Source organism: Phycodurus eques, chromosome 1, assembly GCF_024500275.1.
Source record: "Phycodurus eques isolate BA_2022a chromosome 1, UOR_Pequ_1.1, whole genome shotgun sequence".
Taxonomy (NCBI): domain Eukaryota; kingdom Metazoa; phylum Chordata; class Actinopteri; order Syngnathiformes; family Syngnathidae; genus Phycodurus; species Phycodurus eques.
The window spans coordinates 242,942-263,970 of NC_084525.1; the positions used below are offsets into that span (position 1 = coordinate 242,942).

Sequence of the window (21,029 nt, forward strand, 5' to 3'; positions counted from 1 at the left end):
AGTTTCCCATGGTAAGAGGCGAAGAGCAGGTGTGGGTATATTTATTGCCCCCCGGCTCGGTGCCTGTACGTTGGGTTTCACCCTGGTGGACGAGAGGGTAGCCTCCCTTCACTTTCGGTTGGGGGGACGGCTCCTGACAGCAGATCAGAGTACCCACCCTTTTTTGAGTCCTTGGAGGGGGTGATGGAGAGCGCCCCTGCTGGGGACTCCATCGTTCTGCTGGGGGACTTCAATGCTCATGTGGGCAATGACTGAGACCTGCAAGGGCGTGATTTGGAGGAATGCACCACCGACCAGAACCCGAGTGGTGTTCTGTTATTGGACTTCTGTGGCACCACGGATTGTCCATAACGAACACCATGTTCAAGCATAAGGGTGTCCACGTGCACTTGGCACCAGGACACCCTAGGTTGCCGTTCGATGATCAACTTTGTGGTCGTGTCATCGGACTTGTGGCACTCGGGTAAAAGAGGGGCGGCGCTGTCAACTGATCACCACCTGGTGGTAAATTGCCTCGAATAATGGGGGAAGATGCCGGTCCGACCTGCCAGGCCCAAACGTATTGTGAGGCTCTGCTGGGTACATCTGGCAGAGTCCCCTGTCAGAAGGAGTTTGAACTCACGCCTCCGGCAGAACTTCATCCACGTCTCGGTGGAGGCGGGGGAGATTGAGTCTGAGTGGACCTCTATTGCCGAGGCGGCTGACCGCAGCTGTGACCTTAAGGTAGTCGGTGCCTGTCGTGGCGGAAATTCCCGAACCCGTTGGTGGACACCAGTGGTGAGGGATGGCGTCAAGCTGAAGTTCCATCGGGCCTTTTTGGGCTGTGGGACTCCTGAGGCAGCTGATGGGTACCGGCTGGCCAAGCGGAATGCAGTCTTGGTGGTCGCTGAAGCAAAAACTCAGGCGTGGGAGGAGTTCGGTGAGGCCATGGAGAACTACTTCCAGACAGCTTCGGGGAAATTCTGTCCACCGTCAGGCGTCTTAGGAGAAAGAAGCAGTGTACTATCAACAATGTGTATAGCGGGGATGGGGCGCAGCTGACCTCGACTCGGGACGTTGTGAGTCGTTGGGCAGAATACTTCGAAAACCTCCTCAATTCCAACACGCCTTCCCATGAGGAAGCAGAGTCTGGGGTCTCTGAGGCGGGCACTCCTATCTCTGGGGTTGAGGTCACCGAGGTGGTTAAATAGCTCCTTGGTGGCAAGGCCCCGGGAGTGCATGAGATTCACCTGGAGTTCCTAAAGGCTCTGGATGTTGTAGGGCTGTCCTGGTTGGCACGCCTCTGTAACATTGCGTGGAGTTCGAGGACAGTGCCCCTGGATATGCAAACTGGGGTGGTGGTCCGGAGGGTGTGTTCCAACTACAGTGGGATCACACTCCTCAGCCTCCCTGGTAAGGTTTATTCAGGGGTGCCGGAGAGGAGGGTCCGTCGGGAAGTCGAATCTCAAATTCGGAAGGAACAGTGTGGTTTTTGTCCTGGCGGTGGAACAGTGGACCAGCTCTTCACCCTCGGCACGGTCCTCAAGGGTGTCCTGTGGGGAATGCTTCGGGAGTATGGTGTACCGAACCCCCTGATACGGGCTGTTCGGTCCCTGTACAACCAGAGTCAGAGTTTGGTCCGCATATGCGGCAGTCAGTCGGACTCGTTTCCAGTGAGGGTTGGACTCCGTCAAGGCTGCCCTTTGTCAGCGATTCTGTTCATAACTTTTATGGACAGAATTTCTAGGCGCAGCCGAGGCCTAGAAGGGGTCCGGTTTAGTGGCCTTAGTATTGCATCCCTTCTTTTTGCAGATGATGTGGTTCTGTTGGCTTCATCAAGCCGTGATCTCCAACTCTCACTGGAGCAGTTCGCAGCTGAGTGTGAAGCGGCTGGGATGAAAATCAGCACCGCCAAATCTGAGACCATGGTCCTCAGTCGGAAATGGCTGGAGTTCCCTCTCCAAGTCAGGGATGAGATCCTTCCCCAAGTGGAGGAATTCAAATAGCTTGGGGTCTTGTTCACGAGTGAGGTAAGAATGGAACGGGAGATCGACAGGCGGATCGGTGCAGCGTCTGCAGTGATGCGGACTTTGTATCAATCCATTGTGGTGAAGAAAGACGTAAGCAGAAAGGCGAAGCTCTCTATTTACCGGTCGATCTACGTTCCTACCCTCACCTATGGTCACGAGCTGTGGGTCGTGACCGAAAGAACAAGATCCCGGATTCAAGCGGCCGAATAAGTTTCCTTTGCCGTGTGCCTCCCTGGTGAGGTGTTCCGCGCATGTCCCACAAGGAGGAGACTGCGGGGATGCCCCAGGACACGCTGGAGAGACTATGTCTTTCGGCTTGCCTGGGAACGCCTCGGGATCCCATCCGAAGAGCTGGAGGAAGTGGCTGGGGAGAGGGAAGTCTGTGCTTCCCTGCTAAAGCTACTGCCCCCGCGACTCGACCTCAGATAAGCGGAATAAAATGGATGGATGGATGGATGATTTAAAATACAATTTCTCCAAAGTTTTTGTGATATACATGGTCATGCTGTACCTCCCCAAAAAAGGGTACGACCAAATCATGTGGTGCTACTAAAATATTTGGTTGCACCAGTGCAAAGGTTAGTGTAGAGCCCTGTACTACAAATGCTACCATCTTTTCACCACGCTATTGTAGCGGACATGCACGGCGCAACTTTGAGGCGTCACAGAGACTCGTGACCACCTGAGAACTCCCACTCATCCACGCTGTCCTGCTGTGAGACGGCGACTAGGAAAATGCCTGGTGTACGTCAAGTGGACCTTAACCTAATTAGCAGCTTCCCGTCAAATCTTGATTCCTGTCTTCAAAAGACTCCTTCCCCGACCAAAAGATTGGAGGGACACTCACTCCCTTCAAGCAGACTATGTGGTTAATATTCACCCATGTGCGTGAGGCGCCACCCACTGGCGTTGAGAGGAACTGCAGGCAGAACTTATGGATGTGCCTTTGTTTGTTAACAGAAGATAAAATGTCCGTTTTTATACCTTGCAAACTGTAGAAATATTCCAAATGTATGCCTTGGTGTCTGTGTACCCATACTCACTTTGACAGGTCCTCTGCATGATTTTGAAAGCTGTTCATGATTTGAAATCAAACAGTACGAAATGTTGTATTGAACAATAAGCAACTCATCTGCCACGACCAAAAAGTAAACAATGATTCTATGCGTGAGAGTACAAAGTTGGGAGTGTTTGAGGTTATTATTTTAAAACCTATTCACTCAAATTTGATTCAGGCTGGAGGGCGTGGTCTTCTCCAAGCCGGCCACCCCTCCCCCTTCTTTTGTTCCCTTTTTGTCCTCGGCCACCGCCGGGTGCCACCACGTACGCCAACGCCCGCCGCAACCAAGCTGGCGGCGTTTTCGATCGAAGAAGTCGACCATGCGGCTCCGACCGCTTTCCCTAGCAACGATCGGTCGGCGGGGCTTCAACGAGCAGCCGCTGGGATCCCTGACGTATCCCGCACGCCTCTGAGGGCCAGAGCTCAGCTCGACACCAGGTCAATCGGCAGGGAAGTTATGAGCCCATACCAAATGGGCCAACAACTTTCCTTTCCTATTTCTTTTTTCTTTTTGTGCATCTGAGTTTTCGTCAACCAAACCTCCTTCGTTTCTGCCTGAGATCCGGAGGAAGACCACCCCCAAAGACCAGCTGATCAGCGTTCGTGAGTCGATACTGCAATCCTTACTATGATGTACAACATCAGTGCATAATAATTCTGGGGAAATGACTAGCTTCATACGAAATCCCAACTTTGCCTTCTCTCGCTCTGACTCAAGGCATTAAACGCTCACACGCTCATTTATTTTAGCCCAGCGACCACACACGATGTCCCCTTTTCCATTTATGTACGCCTTATTTTCGTTCTTTCGTTTACCCTTCGTGTGATTTTCTTGTAGTTTGTAGTTGTAGTTGTGTGTTTCATTAATTACACCATAAAATTCCACTCGGTCGTATTTTGTGTGTGTTCTGAATTTAAGTAAACCTCTGTAACCTAGGACTCAAAATGTCGTAGAGTGTCGCTACCTCCAGATTCTGAGACTGATTAAAAAGGTTTGTCGTCATTTCGCCTAAAGTTAAACTTGAAAAATTTGATGTGGTGCCCTTTTCGAGACATTAGTTGGATTTTTAACATCCATCCATCCATTTTCTGAGCCGCTTCTCCTCATGAGGGTCGCGGGCGTGCTAGAGCCTATCCCAGCTATCATCGGGCAGTAGGCGGCTTACACCCTGAACTGGTTGCCAGCCAATCGCAGGGCACTTACAAACAAACAACCATTCGCACTCACATGCACACCTACGGGCAATTTAGTCACCAATTCATGCATGTTTTTGGGATGTGGGAGGAAACCGGAGTGCCCGGAGAAAACCCACGCAGGCACGGGCAGAACATGCAAACTCCACACAGGCGGGCCGGAGATTGAACCCCGGTCCTCAGAACTGTGAGGCTGACACTAACCAGTCGTCCACCGTGCCGCCATAATTTTTAAAAATTAAATCAAAATTACGGTAAACCGGAAGTAACGCCAACGTCGCTCCCGGTTTATTGCTTTATCCTAAATTAATTACAATTCTTATTTCATCCATAATTGCTACACTATTAAGCATCATGCGCTGGAGTCTCACTTTTAAAGTGCACTCTGCTGTTAGCTGATGTGTTGCAGCCTGCTATGCATGAAAATCTCTTTTGTTTGCTGCTATTTACCATTTCTAATTTGTAAAAGGTGTATTTTTTATATCTAAAATCAGACGGATTTAGATGCATGTCTGCCATGTTTTTGTGTACATTTCATTTTGCAATGTGGTGATAAAACGAAGAACCGGTGTCATTCTGGTCACTATCCATCCATCCATTTTCTGAGCCGCTTATCCTCACTAGGGTCGCGGGCGTGCTGGAGCCTATCCCAGCTATCATCGGGCAGGAGGCGGGGTACGCCCTGGGCTGGTTGCCAGCCAATCGCAGGGCACATACAAACAAACAACCATTCGCACTCACAATCACACCTACGGGCAATTTAGAGTCTCCAATTAATGCATGTTTTTGGGATGTGGGAAGAAACCGGAGTGCCCGGAGAAAACCCACGCAGGCACGGGGAGAACATGCAAACTCCACACAGGCGGGGCCCCGCGGGGATTGAACCCGGGTCCTCAGAACTGTGAGGCTGACGCTCTAACCAGTCGGCCACCGTGCCGCCTCTGGTCACTATAATCATATGAATTTATTTTAGCCTTTCATCTCTGTAAGCTACACATCATGTGATTCAGCTCATGTTGAAAATGTATTGTAAGATCACTCCTTTGTGTCCTGCAGACCTAAGTCATTACCTCGACGCAGCACAGCAAGCAATGTATCAGGCCAATGTGTCTGCCTCACAAGTCAGTGACATCCTGCGTCCAATCAGAGTGCAGCTGGTCCAATGGCAGCAGACTTATGGTGACACCACCACCACCACCAAGGACGTCAACAAGGCTCTAATGGAGGCCAACAAGACGGGTAGGAGCTTTTACACTACACACGTTATCCTATTGTTTTTAGGAGAGAGCATTTACGCACCACAGGAGAGCAACAAACATTTTTTTAAAAGGCTTTGAAACCTTATAGCAACAGAAACGGAGGGAGTGTGTATTTGGGCAGGAGATCTAAACCTGACAATGGACCATAACCTTGTAGCATATATTGGTTGTGGATAAAAACTTAATTCCGTCAGACTGAAGAAGGAGTCCGATCGGGCTTTTTTGGCCCTTTGGTCCCTCGGGGAGTCCTGTGGGGGGTGCGTCGGGTGTATGGGGTACCGAAACCCTTGATACCGGCTGTTTGGTCCCTGTACGACCGGTGTCAGAGTTTGGTCCGCATTGCCGGCAGTCAGTCGGACTCGTTTCCGGTGATGGTTGGACTCCGCCAAGGCTGCCCTTTGTCACCGATTCTGTTCATAACTTGTATGGACAGAATTTCTAGGCGTAGCTGAGGCCCGGTTTGGTGGCCTCAGTATTGCATCTCTGCTTTTTTGCAGATGGTGTGGCTCTGTTGGCTTCATCAAGCCGTGATCTCCAACTCTCACTGGAGCGGTTCGCAGCCGAGTGTGAAGCGACTGGGATGAGAATCAGCACCTCTAAATCTGAAACCATGGTCTTCTGTCGGAAAAGGGTGGCGTGCCCTCTCCAGGTCGGGGATGAGATCCTGCCTCAAGTGGAGGAGTTCAAATATCTTGGGGTATTGTTCACGAGTGAGGGAAGAATGGAACGAGATCGACAGGCGGATCGGTGCAGCGTCTGCAGTAATGCGGACTTTGAACCGGTCCGTTGTGGTAAAGAAGGAGCTCAGCCAAAAGGCGACGTTCTCAATTTACCGGTCTATCTACGTTCCTACCCTCACCAATGGTCACCTAAGTTTCTGAGAGAGATTAGAATCATCTTTATTTGCCAAGTATGCCCAAAAAACACACAAGGAATATGTCTCCGGTAATTGGAGCCGTTCTAGTACGACAACAGACAGTCAATTGACAGAGAACACTTTGGAGACATAACGATATTGAGAAAAACAATCACTGAGCAATAAAGGGTTGCTTGTTATCTGGTAATGCCGGTACATTATTATTATTTTTATTTTTATTTTTTTGACAATCGTGCAAAAAGATGCAGAGTCCTCTAGCACTTAGAGCAGTTCGAATGACTAATATTGCAACAGTCCGGTGCAATGACCATTGTGCAAAGGTCGCCGAGACTTCAAGCGAGTAGTACGATAGTCTGGGACAACGTTGATTGTGCAAATGTTGCAGATACTCCTCAGTCAGTGTGCAAATGGAGCAGATGCTACTCTGGCATGAGTGGCCAGTATTGGCCAACAACAGATATGCAAATAGTGCAGCGTGGTGAGACTACTACAGCGAGTGCATGAACCATATATAATTGGCCCCACAGAAATGTGACAGCAAACTCAAGACAAAAAGACAAAAAATTGCCAGCATGTTGCAATGGAATTGTAGGTTAGGTGTTTAAGAAGTTGATTGCAAGAGGGAAGAAGCTGTTGGAATGTCTGCTAGTTCTAGTTTGCATTGATCGGTAGCGCCTACCTGAGGGAAGGAGCCAAGAGCCAGTGACCAGGATGCGGAGGGTACGAGAGAATTTTGCACGCTCTTGTCTTAGTTACAAAAAAAAAAAAAAATACCAAAATAATTTAATGCAGTGCTTCCTGTTGGACTATTTGCTTGCGCAGCTGTTCATAAAGTGGTGAACCTCTCCCCATCCTTGCTTGTGAACAACTGAGCCTTTCGTGGATGCTCCTTTTATACCCAATCATTACACTCACCTGTTATCAATTAACCTGTTCACCAGTGGAACGTTCCAAACAGATGGAGCATTCCTTAACTTTTCCAGTCTTTAGTTGCCGCTGTCCCAGATTTTCTTTTTTTTTTAATGTGTCACATTTAAAATGGGAGAATAGTTGCCAAAAAACAGCATTAATCAGTATGAACATGTCATGTTTTTTCTTTGTAGTGTATTTAGTTGAATATAGGTTGAAAATTATTTGCAAATCATTCCGTTGTACAGAACGTCCCAACTTCATTGGAATTGGGGTCTGTGTGCGTGTGTGTGTATGTCTATGTGCGTGTGTGTGTGTGTGGAGTAAACATAAAAATTCTATATTACTTTCAAAATAATGAAAATTGAAAAATTCTGTTTTGACAGTACAGATTTGTTTATGTTCAGAATGACCAAATAAAGAGTGAAAAAAGAAATCAGTTAATATGTTCAAAATCGGTAGGCATGTTCCGTGCTTAACTTTGTTGTTTCCTCCATTGGGCACGTGGCTAACTGACATGTGCCGCAGTGAGCATGCTGGGCGACACAATCCCACTCCTCCTGAACAAGCTGGACAAGCTGCACAACCACTCAGCACAGATGCCAAACATCTCGGAGAACATCAGCCGCATCCGACAGCTCATCTACCAGGCGCGGAATGCCGCTAGCAAGGTACTTGCACCGCCAGAACACTGGAGAGGGTGCAGACCTCTACCAAGGCTTTACAGTACATCATCATCTTGAAAATCAACAAAAGAGTTCATGCTAACTTTGATAGAAAGTGATAATGCGTATGATGACGGAGACTTACTGCTTTGAGTATGACCTCACACCCTGTCCATATTCTTCTTCTTCCTTCTTTTGGATTGCAAAAGTGTGCTAGGGTCAGACCTTGGTTGAGTAGCCAAATATTCTACTCAAGTAAGAGTACTGTTGCTTTAGAAGAATATGACTCAAGTAAAAAGTAGTCCTCTAAATAATTACTTGACTCAGAGTAACAAAGTACTCAGTGAAAAAAACTACTCAAGTAGTGAGTAAGTAGTGAGGAACTTCAGATTTTTTTTTTTAATTCGAGCATGAATGTCAAATAAAATTAAAAAAACAAAAATATGAAGGTCCAAATTCTAAAACATCCATCCATTTTCCATTCCGCTTTGTAGGGTATATGGGTAAAATAGAAATGTAATTAATTTGGCAAAAGATACAAAGGGAAGGTAAACGCCTGCGTTCACTTCCGGGTTTAATCGTTAAAATCAAACTAATCTCTCTCATAAAGGGGCACCATGTGACTTTTTATGTGTATAAAATTTAGGGAAAGTGACGAGAAACCTTTTTATCAGTCTTGTCATCCGAAAGTTGCTACATTTTATGAAATTTTGAGTTCTAGATGACAGAGGTTCATTGGTAAACTCAGAACACATAAAACACAGCCAAGAGGGGAATTTTATAGAATTACTGACATCTCCAAGGGATCTAGAGGTAAACACACGAGGATCTAACTAAAGAAAGAAAACAACACTAATAATGGTAAAAAGAAGAAAAATAGGCGTACGAAAAGGGAAATAGAAAATCATGTGTTGCTAAAGTTGAAAACGTGAGCGTTTACTGCGTCCAGTAAGGACGGGAGAGAGAGCGAGAGGACAAAGTTGAGATTTTGTCTGGAGTGAGTTATTTCCCCGAAATTATTCGGCACTAATATTGTACGGTGTGGCAAGCACTTGCAGTGTCTACTCACGAACGGAGATCAGCTGGTCTCTGGGAGTGTTCTCTCTGGGCGCGTCTCAGAACCACGGAGACAGGTTTGGTTGCAGAAGAAAAAAATAATGTAGAAAACTAAAACAAAAACAAGAATGAAGACAAAAAAAATGGTTGTTCGTCACGCCTCGTTGGGAGAATATGACCGCTTCTCTCCCTGCCCCTTCAGGGACTCGCTAGCAATTTCAGAGCGATCGGGCTTGCTTGGAAGCGTACCTATTTGGTTTAGTAGCAGCCACTCTGATCGCCAAGCAGTGGCCCGTAGAGGGCGGGAAGCCGAGTCTGTTCTCATCCCGGCCTTCGCGGTTACCATGCCGTGTGGCCGAACAAAGAAAGTGTAGGGGGGAGGGATGACCGCATGAAAAGAGGAAAAAAAACATGATAGCCAGAGAAGGCGGGAGTCACGAGTTAAATACCCCAGGGGCGTGTCAGAGAGGACTGAGGACCAGACAAGGGAGGAGTGTGATCCCCCTAGAGTTGGAACACACCCTCCGGGCCCCCTTTTTAAAAAGGGGGACCACCACCCCAGTCTGCCAATCCAGAGGCACTGTCCCCGATGTCCACGCGATGTTGCAGAGGCGTGTCAACCAGGACAGCCCCACAACATCCAGAGCCTTTAGGAACTCCGGGCGAATCTCATCCACCCCCGGGGCCTTGCCACCAAAGATCTTTTTAACCACCTCGGTGACCTCAACCCTTAGAGATAGGAGAGCCCACCTCAGAGAACCCAGACTCTGCTTCCTCATGTGAATGTGTGTCGGTGGAATTGAGGAGGTCTTCGAAGTATTCTCCCCACCGACTCACAACGTCCCGAGTCCAGGTCAGCAACGCCCCATCCCCACTATACACAGTGTTGGTGGTGCACTGCTTTCCTCTCCTGAGACCCCGGATGGTGGACCAGAATTTCCTCAAAGCCGTCCGGAAGTCTTTCTCCATGGCCTCACCAAATTCCTCCCATACCCGGGTTTTTGCTTCAGCGACTACCGAAGCTGCATTCTGCTTGGCCAGCCGGTACCCATCAGCTACCTCGGGACTCCCATCGGCCGAAAAAGCCCGATAGGACTCCTTCTTCAGCTTGACGGCATCCTTCACCTTGGTTTCCACCAACGGGTTCTGGGATTGCCGCCACGACAGGCACCGACCACCTTACGGCCACAGCTCCAGTCGGCCGCCTCAGCAAAGGAGGCGCGGAACATGGTCCACTCGGACTCGATGTGCCCCACATTCCCCGGAACATGAGCAAAGTTGTCGGAGGTGGGAATTGAAACTCCTTCTGACAGGGGATTCTCCCAGACGTTCGCAGCAGACCCTCACAATATGTTTGGGCCTGCCACGTCGGACCGGCATTTTCCCCCACCATCGGAGCCAACTCACCACCAGTTGGTGATCAGTTGACAGTTGACAGCTCCGCCCCTCTCTTCACCCGGGTGTCCAAGACATGCGGCCGCAAACTGCGACCTCGGGTGTCCTGGTGCCAAGTGGACGTGTGGACACCCTTATGCTTGAACATAGTGTTTGTTATGGACAATCCGTGATGAGCACAGAAGTCCAATAACAGAACACCGCTCGGGTTCTGATCGGGGGGACCGTTACTCCCAATCACACCCTTCCAGGTCTCACTGTCATTGCCCACGTGTGCATTGAAGTCCCCCAGCAGAACGATAGGAGTCCCCAGTGGGAAGGCTCTCCAGCACCCCCTCCAAGGACTCCAAAAAGGGTGGGTACTCTGAACTGCTGTTTGGTGCATCGGCACAAACAACAGTCAGGACGCATCCCCCCCACCCGAAGGCGGAGGGAGGCTACCCTCTCGTCCACCGGGGTGAACCCCAAGGTACAGGCGCCAAGCCGGGGGGCAATAAGTATATCCACACCTGCTCGGCGCCTCTCACCGTGGGCAACTCCAGAGTGGAAGAGAGTCCAACCGAGAGGACTGGTACCAGAGCCAAAGCTGTGTGTGGAGGCCAGTCCGACTATATCTAGTCGGAACTTTTCGACCTCACACACCAGCTCGGGCTCCTTCCCTGTCAGAGAGGTGCCCTAGAGCCATCTTCTGTAGCCGGGGATCGGATCGTCAAGGTCCCTGCCTTCGGCCACCGCCCAGCTCACACTGAACCCGACCCCTATGGCCCCTCCCACAGGTGGTGAGCCCATGGGAAGGGGGACCCACGTTACCCTTTCGGGCTGTGCCCGGCCGGGCCCCATGGGTGCAGGCCCGGCCACCAGGCGCTCGCCTTCGAGCTCCACCTCCAGACCTGGCTCCAGAGGGGGTTAGGGTTAGTTTGCGGGGAGCATGTCCGCTGCAGCTTATTCACACTCAGGTCGGTGGCATGCTGGAACCTATCCTAGTTAACTCTGGGCGAGTGATGGGGTATACCCTGATGTGGTCGCCAGCCAATTGCAGTATTCTAAAATATAATAAATAAAATCTTTATAAAATAAAATATTCGTAACGTAACAAAGTAAGGCAAATTCAGTTCCAACAAAGTGTCTTAGACTACAATATATTGTTTCCACTTGTTAAACAGCACAATAGGCCCACTAGGCAGAGATTACAAAAACAGGAACAAGGCTGCTTTGGATATAAAAAGTGTGCACACCCCTGTTCAAATGTTAGGTTTTTGTGTTGTAAAATAATTTTGACCAAGATAAATCATTGTAAAAGTTTTTCCACCATTAATATGACCTAGAATTTGTACAACTCAACTGATTTATTTTTGTATTTGTTTTGAGAGGCGAGGTGGAAATAAACAACTGAAATAAACTTGAATGTGATTGACTTGGACTTGTCGTTTAACCATTGCAAAATAGATGTTCTGTTTTAGCTGGTCTTTTACCTGGTTAAATAAAGCTTAAATAAAATAAATTTTCCTTTGTACTTCACCCCCACTTGGTCTGAGTAGGCTGGCAGCCATTTGTAAGGATTGACAGTCACGCAGAACAAGCCAGAGTAGGTATAAATCATCCACATGCTGTATCGGCGCCTGAGGTTGAAGAGCACTGTAGCTTCGTTAAGATGCGTCAACATGGCTACGTCCTCGATCATATGAGTGTCATATGAGTGTCATCCCCGGGGTCTCCTCCCAGTGGGACATGCCCAGAACACCTCACCAGAGAGGCATCCAGGAAGCATCCGAATGAAATGCCCTAGCAACCTCATCTGGCTCCATCTGTCATATGAGTGTCATCCCCGGGGTCTCCTCCCAGTGGGACATGCCCAGAACACCTCACCAGAGAGGCATCCAGGAAGCATCCGAATGAAATGCCCTAGCAACCTCATCTGGCTCCTCTCAATGCGGAAGAGCAGCAGCTCTACTCTGAGCCCCTCCCGGATGACCGAGCTTCTCACCCTATCTCTAAGGTAGAGCCCGGGCACCCTGCTGGGGAAACTCATTTCGGCCGCTTTTATCCGGGATCTTGTTCTTTCGATCACGACCCACAGCTCGTGACCAGGTGAGGTTAGGAACGTAGATTGACTGCTAAATTGAGGGCTTCGCCTTTTGGCTTCGCTCCTTCTTCACCACAACGGACCGATACAAAGTCCGCATCACTGCAGATGCTGCACCGATCTGCTAGTCGATTTCCCGTTCCATTCTTCCCTTACTTTTGAACAAGACCCATATACTTCAACTCCTCTACTGAGGGCAGGATCTCATCCCCGACCTGAAGAGGGCACTCCACCCTTTTCTGACTGAGGACAATGGTCTCAGATTTGTAGTTACTGATTTCATCCCAACCCACCTCAAGTGAGAGTCACGGCTTAATAAAGCCAACTGAATCACACCATCTGCAAAAAGCAGAGATGCAATACTGAGGCCACCAAACCGGACACCCTCTACTCCCAGGCTGCGCCTCGAAAATTCTGTACATAAAAGTTATGAACAGAATCGGTGACAAAGGGCAGCCCGGGTGGAGTCCAACCCTCACCGGGAACGAATCGGACTTACTGCTGGCAATGCGGACCAAATTCTGACACTGGTCGTACAGGGACCGAACCGCCCATATCAGGGTTTTGGTACACCCCCCACAAGACTCCCCGAGGGGCACAGTCGAGCACCTTCTCCAAGTCCACAAAACACATGTAGACTGGTTGGGCAAACTCCCATGCACCCTCGAGGATCCTGCCGAGGGTGTACAGCTGGTCCACTGTTCCACGGCCAGGACGAAAACCACACTCTCCTGAAACTGAGATTCGACCTTCCCACAGACCCTCTTTTCCAGCACCCCTGAATAGACCCTACCAGGGAGACTGAAGAGTGTGATCCCCCTGCAGTTGGAACACACCCTCCAGTGCCCCTTCTTAAAAAGTGGAACCATCACCCCAGTCTGCCAATCCAGAGGCACTGTCCCTGATGACCACACTTTGTTGCACAGGCCAACCAGGACAGCCCCACAACATCCAGAGCCTTTCGGAACTCCAAGCGGATCTCATCCACCTGCCGGGCCTTTCCACCGAGGAGCTTTATAACCACCTCGGTGACCTCAAGGCCAGAGATAGGAGAGTGTCCAAGACATGCGGCCGCAAGTCCGATGACACGACCAAAAAGTCGATCATTGAACTGCAGCCAAGGGTACCCTGGTGCCAAGTGCACGTATGGACACCCTTATCATCTACAGTGGGTACGAAAAGTATTCAGACCCCTTTAAATCTTTCACTCTTTATTATATTGCAGCCCTTTGCTAAACATTTCAGTACATTTCTCCTCATTAATGTACACACAGCACCCCATATTGACAGAAACGGAATAGTTGAAATTTTTACAGATTTATTAAAAAAGAAATACTGAAATATCACACAGCCATAAGTATTCAGACCCTCTGCTGTGACACTCATATATTGAACTCGGGTGCTGTCCATTTCTTCTGATCATCCTTGAGATGGTTCTCCACCTTCATGGAGTCCAGCTGTTTTTTATTTTACTGATTAGACTTGATTAGGAAAGCCACACACCTGTCTACATAAGACCTTACAGCTCACAGTGCATGTCAGAGCAAATGAGAATCATGAGGTCAAAAGAACTGCCTGAAGATCTGCCTTACACGAGTATTTAGAGATGCTGTTGCTTGCTTGTGTTGCAAGCAAAAATGTGAATTTGGGGCTGGGGGGGGTGAGATCAATTTCACAGTTTAGATCGAACAAACTTTGTTCCTTGATGGATAACATCTCCAGCAACGTGCTCAAGTGATCAACGTCCGATTCGACTTCAGTCATTTCTGAGTCAATGTGGTGAATAAGTCATGTGGTAGCACCTCTAATCTTACTCGGCTTTCGTTTGATCCTTTCTGCTTCTTTATGACAATCGTCCTTAACCGTCGTGGCCGCAGGTTTGTCAAATGCCTCTTCATTTGACTCCCGCGCACACATTTTGTCCCGTGTTTCGGCACCGCAAAATGTAGTAATTCCACACTTGTTTGCAATAAAGGACTTTTCGGTTCATGCGTCTTTTAATTCCAAGTTCTGCAGAACAATTCACGGTAGGAAACCGGAGTACCCGGAGAAAACCCACAAAGGCACGGGGAGAACATGCAAACTCCACATAGGCGAGGCCAGAATGTGAACCCGGGTCCTCAGAACTCTGCGGACTTGAGTTCGTTGTCACATTTCTGTGGGGCCAATTATGCATGACTTGTGCACTCACTGTAGTTGTCTCGCCATGCTGCACTATTTGCATATACTGGCCACTCATGCCAGAGTAGCATCTGCTCCATTTGCACACTGATTGAGGAGTATCTGTAACATTTGCACAACCGACATTGTCCCAGATGATCGCACTACTCGTCACTTTAAACCGCATACGCTCCTTGAAGTCTCAGCGCCCTTTGCACAATGGTCATTGCACCGGACTATTGCAATATGAGTCGTTCGAACTGCTCTAAGTGCTAGAGGACTCTGCATCTTTTTGCACAATTGTTTTTTGTCAATGTCTTTATGTCCCCAAAGTGTTCTGTAAATTGACTGTCTGTTGTACTAGAGCGGCTCCAACTGCCGGAGACAAATTCCTTGTGTGTTTTGGACATACTTGGCAAATAAAGATGATTCTGATTCTGATTCTGATTCTGACCACATGGATTAGATACTGTCCAACTAAATATATCACTGACACGAGTTTCATTATACTGTACAAAATTTGAATTTTGGTTTTGAGGCAGCCATTTTGCTCACCCAGTTTACCTGCCCCCCTAATGACAACACGTGCTATAGAACATGGATGTGACTTTCTTCTCCTTCCTACGTCCAGGTAAGCGTTCCTGTCAAGTTCAGCGGCGCATCAGGCATTCAGGTGCGCACCCCGCCCAACTTGGCTGACCTCGCGTCCTACACCTCCCTCAAGTTCTACATCACATTGCCCGAGGCGGCGCGGTCCCGCCGGCAAGACAACAGCGCCAAGCAGTTTGTCTTCTACCTCGGCAACAAGGATGTAAGCATCGCCATAAGAACATATCCGTGGTCTGATTTCATATTGTGAGCCAAGGAGACACTTTAGCCCTTTCACACTGCCTTTCAAAGCCCTTTTTTTTTTCTAATAGGAGTTTTTAAAAATTTCATTGTGACTTCTGTTTTTTCAGTTAGTTTTAATTAGTTTTTAGAGCGGGTTTGCTATTTATATTTATATTATGCTATTATATATATATATATATATATATATATATATATATATATTTTTCTAATATGCTATTATATATATATATTTATATTATGCTATTATATGTATATTAGTTTTAGTATTAGTTTTACTTTTTTAATATGGGGTATTTGTCGAGTGCGAGATTACAAAAGGTTTTGTGTAATAAAAATCAACAACAGATATTCATTCATTTCCCTTACCGCTTATCCTGACGAGGGTCACGGGCGTTCTAGAGCCTATCCCATCGAACTCTGGGCGAGAGGCGAGGTATTCCCTCAACTGGTCACCAGCCAATCGCAGGGCACATATAAACAAACAACCATTCGCACTCACATTCATACCTACGGGTAATTTAGAGTCTTCAATTAACCTACCATGGTTGTTTCTGGGATGTGGGAGGAAACCAGAGTACCCAGAGAAAACCCACGCAGGCACGGGGAGAACATGAGTAATGAGTACTCAAACATGTAAACATTTTACCACTCTAAAACGCTTCTCTACAGGCTCCCAAAAAAACAAAAGTAACCACATTATCCACCAAAATTGGGCTTATGGAACGTAATTTAGTGCGTAATGGACATCAAAAGGATGAAGAAAGCGCGCTGTCTTGTTATTATGAATGGCGTTGCAGAGCGGTTCTTCTCCGTCGTTGGGCGAGGAGGGGCCGCCGACAATGGAGTACAGGTAGTATTACTGGTACTCACTCTGATTCATAATGACATCGATACGCCCCCTCCACTTTTTAATCACCCCCCATCACACCAGATTGATTTAATCTAGGATAAATGGTACTGAAAAAGGGACAAATGGATGGATGGATGAATGGATAAGTACCGTAGTTTATAGCGGATGCCATGTTGCATTGTTACAACCCGCCTCGCTGTGTTCTGTGGAAACCGCACATGCTGGATCATCTCTTATAGTTCTGATCCAGCAATTTTTCAGGATCTTTATAAGAACTGTTTACTCTGGGGGTTGAGAAGGTGGTGCATTGATTGTACAATGAGCTTTTAATGTGTATGACCAGTAAATGCATTATGTTGCATCATGGCTCTGATGTGCTGTATACTCATGTCAAAAGAGGCTATTGTGTTAACTGTGTGCTGGTCTGTAGTCCACTAAGGACTTCCTGGGAATGGCGCTGGATGGGAGGAGGCTGCGCTGGTACTTCAACATCGGAGGAGAAACGGCAGAGGTGTTCATGTCTGAGGATGTTCAGTCCAACGGGAACTTTAACAGTGTTGTCCTGGAGAGGTAGGGTATGGCCCACGTGCACGTGTGTGACTTTGTGTTGTTTCTTACACTGTTGTTTTGTTGAAGGATCCTGCAGTATGGTCAGATGTCCATGTCCTCGGAGGCCTCTGAAGGCGACCATCGGGTCACTAAAGCCTATGTAGAGGCGGGAGGAGATCAGGGGCTACTCAACCTTTTGACCAATGACACAGTCTTCTTTGTGGGGGGCTACCCCAGCACGTTTAAAGTAGGATGACTCGCCACCTAAAAATAACATTTGTAAATGTGTGTCATCTGCATCACAATACAAAACGAAAGAGTGTTTTTTAATAATGTTACTATTAGCTCCACCGCACAACGAGCATTACGGCTGAAATTGACTGAATTGGACAATCGTAAAATATTTGCTACTCATCAGGCGACTGAACCCGGATACACCAACTTAAGAGGTGCCACATCCATGGAAAAATGTGTTTGGGGAATTTGCAATAGGCTACAGCACAGTCAAAAAGTGGATGCCCAAGATCAAAGGCGAAGAACAAAAGCTTGCTTTGAGTGAACTCCTTGACAAGCGGAGGTGGAATAGTGCTTGGGTTGAGGCACTGATCAGAGAAGATCGTAGTCACCATTGATGACATGACGGAATTTCAGGGAATAAGCCAAGGAAGTGTTGCAAAAATCGGGAAAGAACTCGGCTTTGCAAAGGTTTGTGCCAGGTGGATTCCCAGACTACTCACAGATGCTCTCAAGGAGGCCTATTTTGACGCTTGTCTGATAAAACTGAATCAAATCAGCTTTTGATGCTGGCAGGACACTTTGGCAGGACACAGCACCATCATTAGCTACTGTAGGTCGTTCATACTCAAAAAAGAAAAAAAGAAAATCACAGTCTGCTCAAATATTAGAGAAATACATGGGTGGTTTTGGACAAAGCAACATCTTGAGACTCAAAAATCAAACAAAAAGAAAATACACTATTCTAGTTGCTGAACCAGGCACACTACGCGACAGTTCAGTCAGTTTCAGCCACCTCGGTCAGTGTGCGGCTCGATTAACTTTTATACCAGCAGATCAACTTTAAAATTCATTGACGTTGCATGCCATCTACAACCCCAAGTCCAATGAAGTTCGGACATTGTGTTAAACATAAATAAAAACAGAATACAGTAATTTGCAAATCATGTTCAACCTATATTTAATTGAATACACTACAAAGACAAGATATTTAATGTTCAAACTGACACGACGTCCACAATTTCCCAAAACAATTTGAAATGTGGACTCGTCGGACCACAGAACACTTTTCCACTTTGCATCGGTCCATCTTAGATGAGCTCGGGCCCAGAGAAGCCGGCGGCGTTTCTGGGTGTTGTTGATAAATGGCTTTTGCTTTGCATAGTAGAGTTTGAAGTGGCACTTACGGATGTAGCGCTGAACTGTATTTACTGACATTGGTTTTCTGAAGTGTTCCTGAGCCCACGTGGTGATATCCTTTACACATTGATGTCAGTTTTTGATGCAGTGCCGCCTGAGGGATCGAAGGTCACGGGCGTTCAATGTTGCTTTTCGGCCTTGCCGCTTACATGCAGTGATTTCTCCGGATTCTCTGAACCTTTTGATGATATTATGGACCGTAGATAATGAAATCCCTAAATTCTTTGCAATTGCACGTTGAGGAACATTATCCTTAAACTGTTGGACTATTTTCTCACGCACTTGTTCACAAAGAGGTGAACCTCGCCCCATCTTTGCTTGTGAATGACTGAGCAATTCAGGGAAGCTCCTTTTCTACCCAATCATGGCACCCACCTGTTCCCAGTGAGCTTGTTCACCTGCGGGATGTTCCAAACAGGTGTTTGATGAGCATTCCTCAACTTTCTCAGTCTTTTTTGCCACCTGTCCAAGCTTTTTTGGAACATGTTGCAGCCATAAAATTATGTTAATGATTATATGCTTAAAAACAATAAGGTTTATCAGTTTGAACATTAAATATCTTTTCTTTGTTGTGTTTTCAATGAAATATGGTTTGAAGATGATTTGCAAACCATTGTATTCTGTGTTTAGTTATGTTTAACACAACGTCCCAATTTCATTGGAATTGGGGTTGTATATAATATAAAACTACAGTGTGTTTGAATGGTATAACTGTAGGGGAAGCAGATACCCTTGTGGTGGGACGTCAAATGAACTCAGGGTGAACACAAATTTATTGAAGTTACATGTTATCTTCATAATAATAGAATATATATTTCTCTAATTATATTCTTGTAAGGGCACACCCATATGGGATGCTATGATTAACTTTTACACCAGCAGCCAGGAGGAACAATGATATTATTGATATTACTTACCTCCGTGGATTGCCATGATCAACTCTTTCGTTTATTATTATTATTATTGTTATTATTTCTTCACCATGTTTGTGACCTGTGCAGCCCCCTCCCCCGCTGGCCCTGCCAAGCTTCAGGGGCTGCATGGAGTTGGACACACTGAACGAGGAAGTGCTCAGCTTGTACAACTTCGAGAACATCTTCCATCTGAACACCACACAGGAGAAGCCGTGCGGCAGGTGAGGGCCAGCATCTGTCCACTGCGCTGACTTCCTGTGTCCAGGTGTTGATGTGTGCTTGTTGATAATGGCACAAAAAGGTCCAAGCCAGCGCTGACACAGGCCTGGGTGAATGACGCCGCATACTTTGACGGCACAGGCTTCGCCGAGATCTCCTTCAACGATGAGTCGGCGCGCATGCAACGCTTTGAACAGGAAGTCAAGCTGATTTCACACAAAGGGATTTTGCTGCTGCTTCACAACAAAGTATGTGTCCATCAGATGACCTTGAATGCTGTCACTATGTGCTTGAGCGCCTGCATGTCCTCAACCAGGACAAGTTCCTGTGTCTGGCTGTAGTCCGAGGCCACCTGAAGGTTTTCATCCAGTTTGGCGGTGAGATGGAGGAGTTTCAGCCCAAAGATCCCACCTCCCCGCTCCTCAGGGTCAGCGATGCCCATCCCAAAGTGGTACAGAGGCTTTTTTTTTTTTTTTACTTTGACTTTATTTCCCTCATTTTCAACACTCTTTTATTCATGTTCATTCATTGAAGGAACCACTGACACATAGATGTACTATATTTAGTCAACCGTAGACATGGGAGGCCTTGATTTACGAGACGAAATAACCTTGTATTGCAATTCATGTCGAGTCAAAATGGAATTCAAAAATAAAAAAAAAAAAAAGACTTTTATGGAGGAACATCACAAGGCAGACCGTGTGGAGTAACATTGTGGCATGACCAGATGTCAGAGTCGACTGCAAAGTAAGCTAACATGAGATCATCTTTAATACTGTGCAGGGAAGTCTTTGGCAACACGCGGTAAGACTACACTACCACTTCACTTGAATTTATCTGACTCTTTACGTGCTTTGCTGGGTCTGATGTTTTGGTTCGCAACAGAGATGAAATGGCTCTCGCAGTTAAGTCTGAAGTCACAATCAAAAAACCATGTATACAAACCCTCCCACGGACACACAATCAGACACATAAAAATGCAACACAATTTATCTGACTGTTTATGTGCCATTGGAAACTGCCTTATGAAGTGATTTATTTATTGACTTGTTTTATTTTTCGTGGGGCCCCCTATAGGTTATGCTCCAAATGATTTGGAGGAAATGTTATTGTCACGTATGGAGAGGAGCTGGACCCAGGAGCAGGCGGAGACAGATAGATTATGATGAACAGTTTATTGAGGAAAGGTAATGGAGGTGGTCCTGGTTGGGTTGGCAGGCAGTGGCGCGGACAGGTGGCAGGCAGTGGAGAGGACAGGCGGCTGGCTTGGCGGGAGGAACGACGTGGATCAGGAACACGGGAAAACACTGAGAACAAGGAGAGACACAGGAGTCAAAAAGGGAACGAGGAATGGAGTGGCTAAAGTGATATAACTAGGCCGTGATACCGCTGGGAGTAACTGCAATACTTTGGCAAGGATTTCCGGGAACAGGCAGGCTTATATATATATATATATAGGTGGTGACGAGGGCTGATTGCAGGCTGTGCTGAAAGAGAGAGGGGAGGGGAGAGAGAGGGCGCAAACCACCCTCCAGGCTCCACAA

The 21,029-nt window shown here is 47.3% G+C and overlaps 1 protein-coding gene across 1 annotated transcript in view; it reads left to right on the top strand.

Annotated features, from left to right (window-relative positions):
* Nucleotides 1-21,029, top strand: part of lama5 (laminin, alpha 5) — a 262,541-nt gene that overhangs the window by 207,864 nt on the left and 33,648 nt on the right. The window contains 8 exon segments of the mRNA XM_061670415.1: nucleotides 5,320-5,502; nucleotides 7,837-7,979; nucleotides 15,299-15,478; nucleotides 16,800-16,939; nucleotides 17,006-17,165; nucleotides 19,354-19,487; nucleotides 19,568-19,733; nucleotides 19,802-19,936. Coding sequence (XP_061526399.1) covers nucleotides 5,320-5,502; nucleotides 7,837-7,979; nucleotides 15,299-15,478; nucleotides 16,800-16,939; nucleotides 17,006-17,165; nucleotides 19,354-19,487; nucleotides 19,568-19,733; nucleotides 19,802-19,936 — 1,241 coding nt within the window.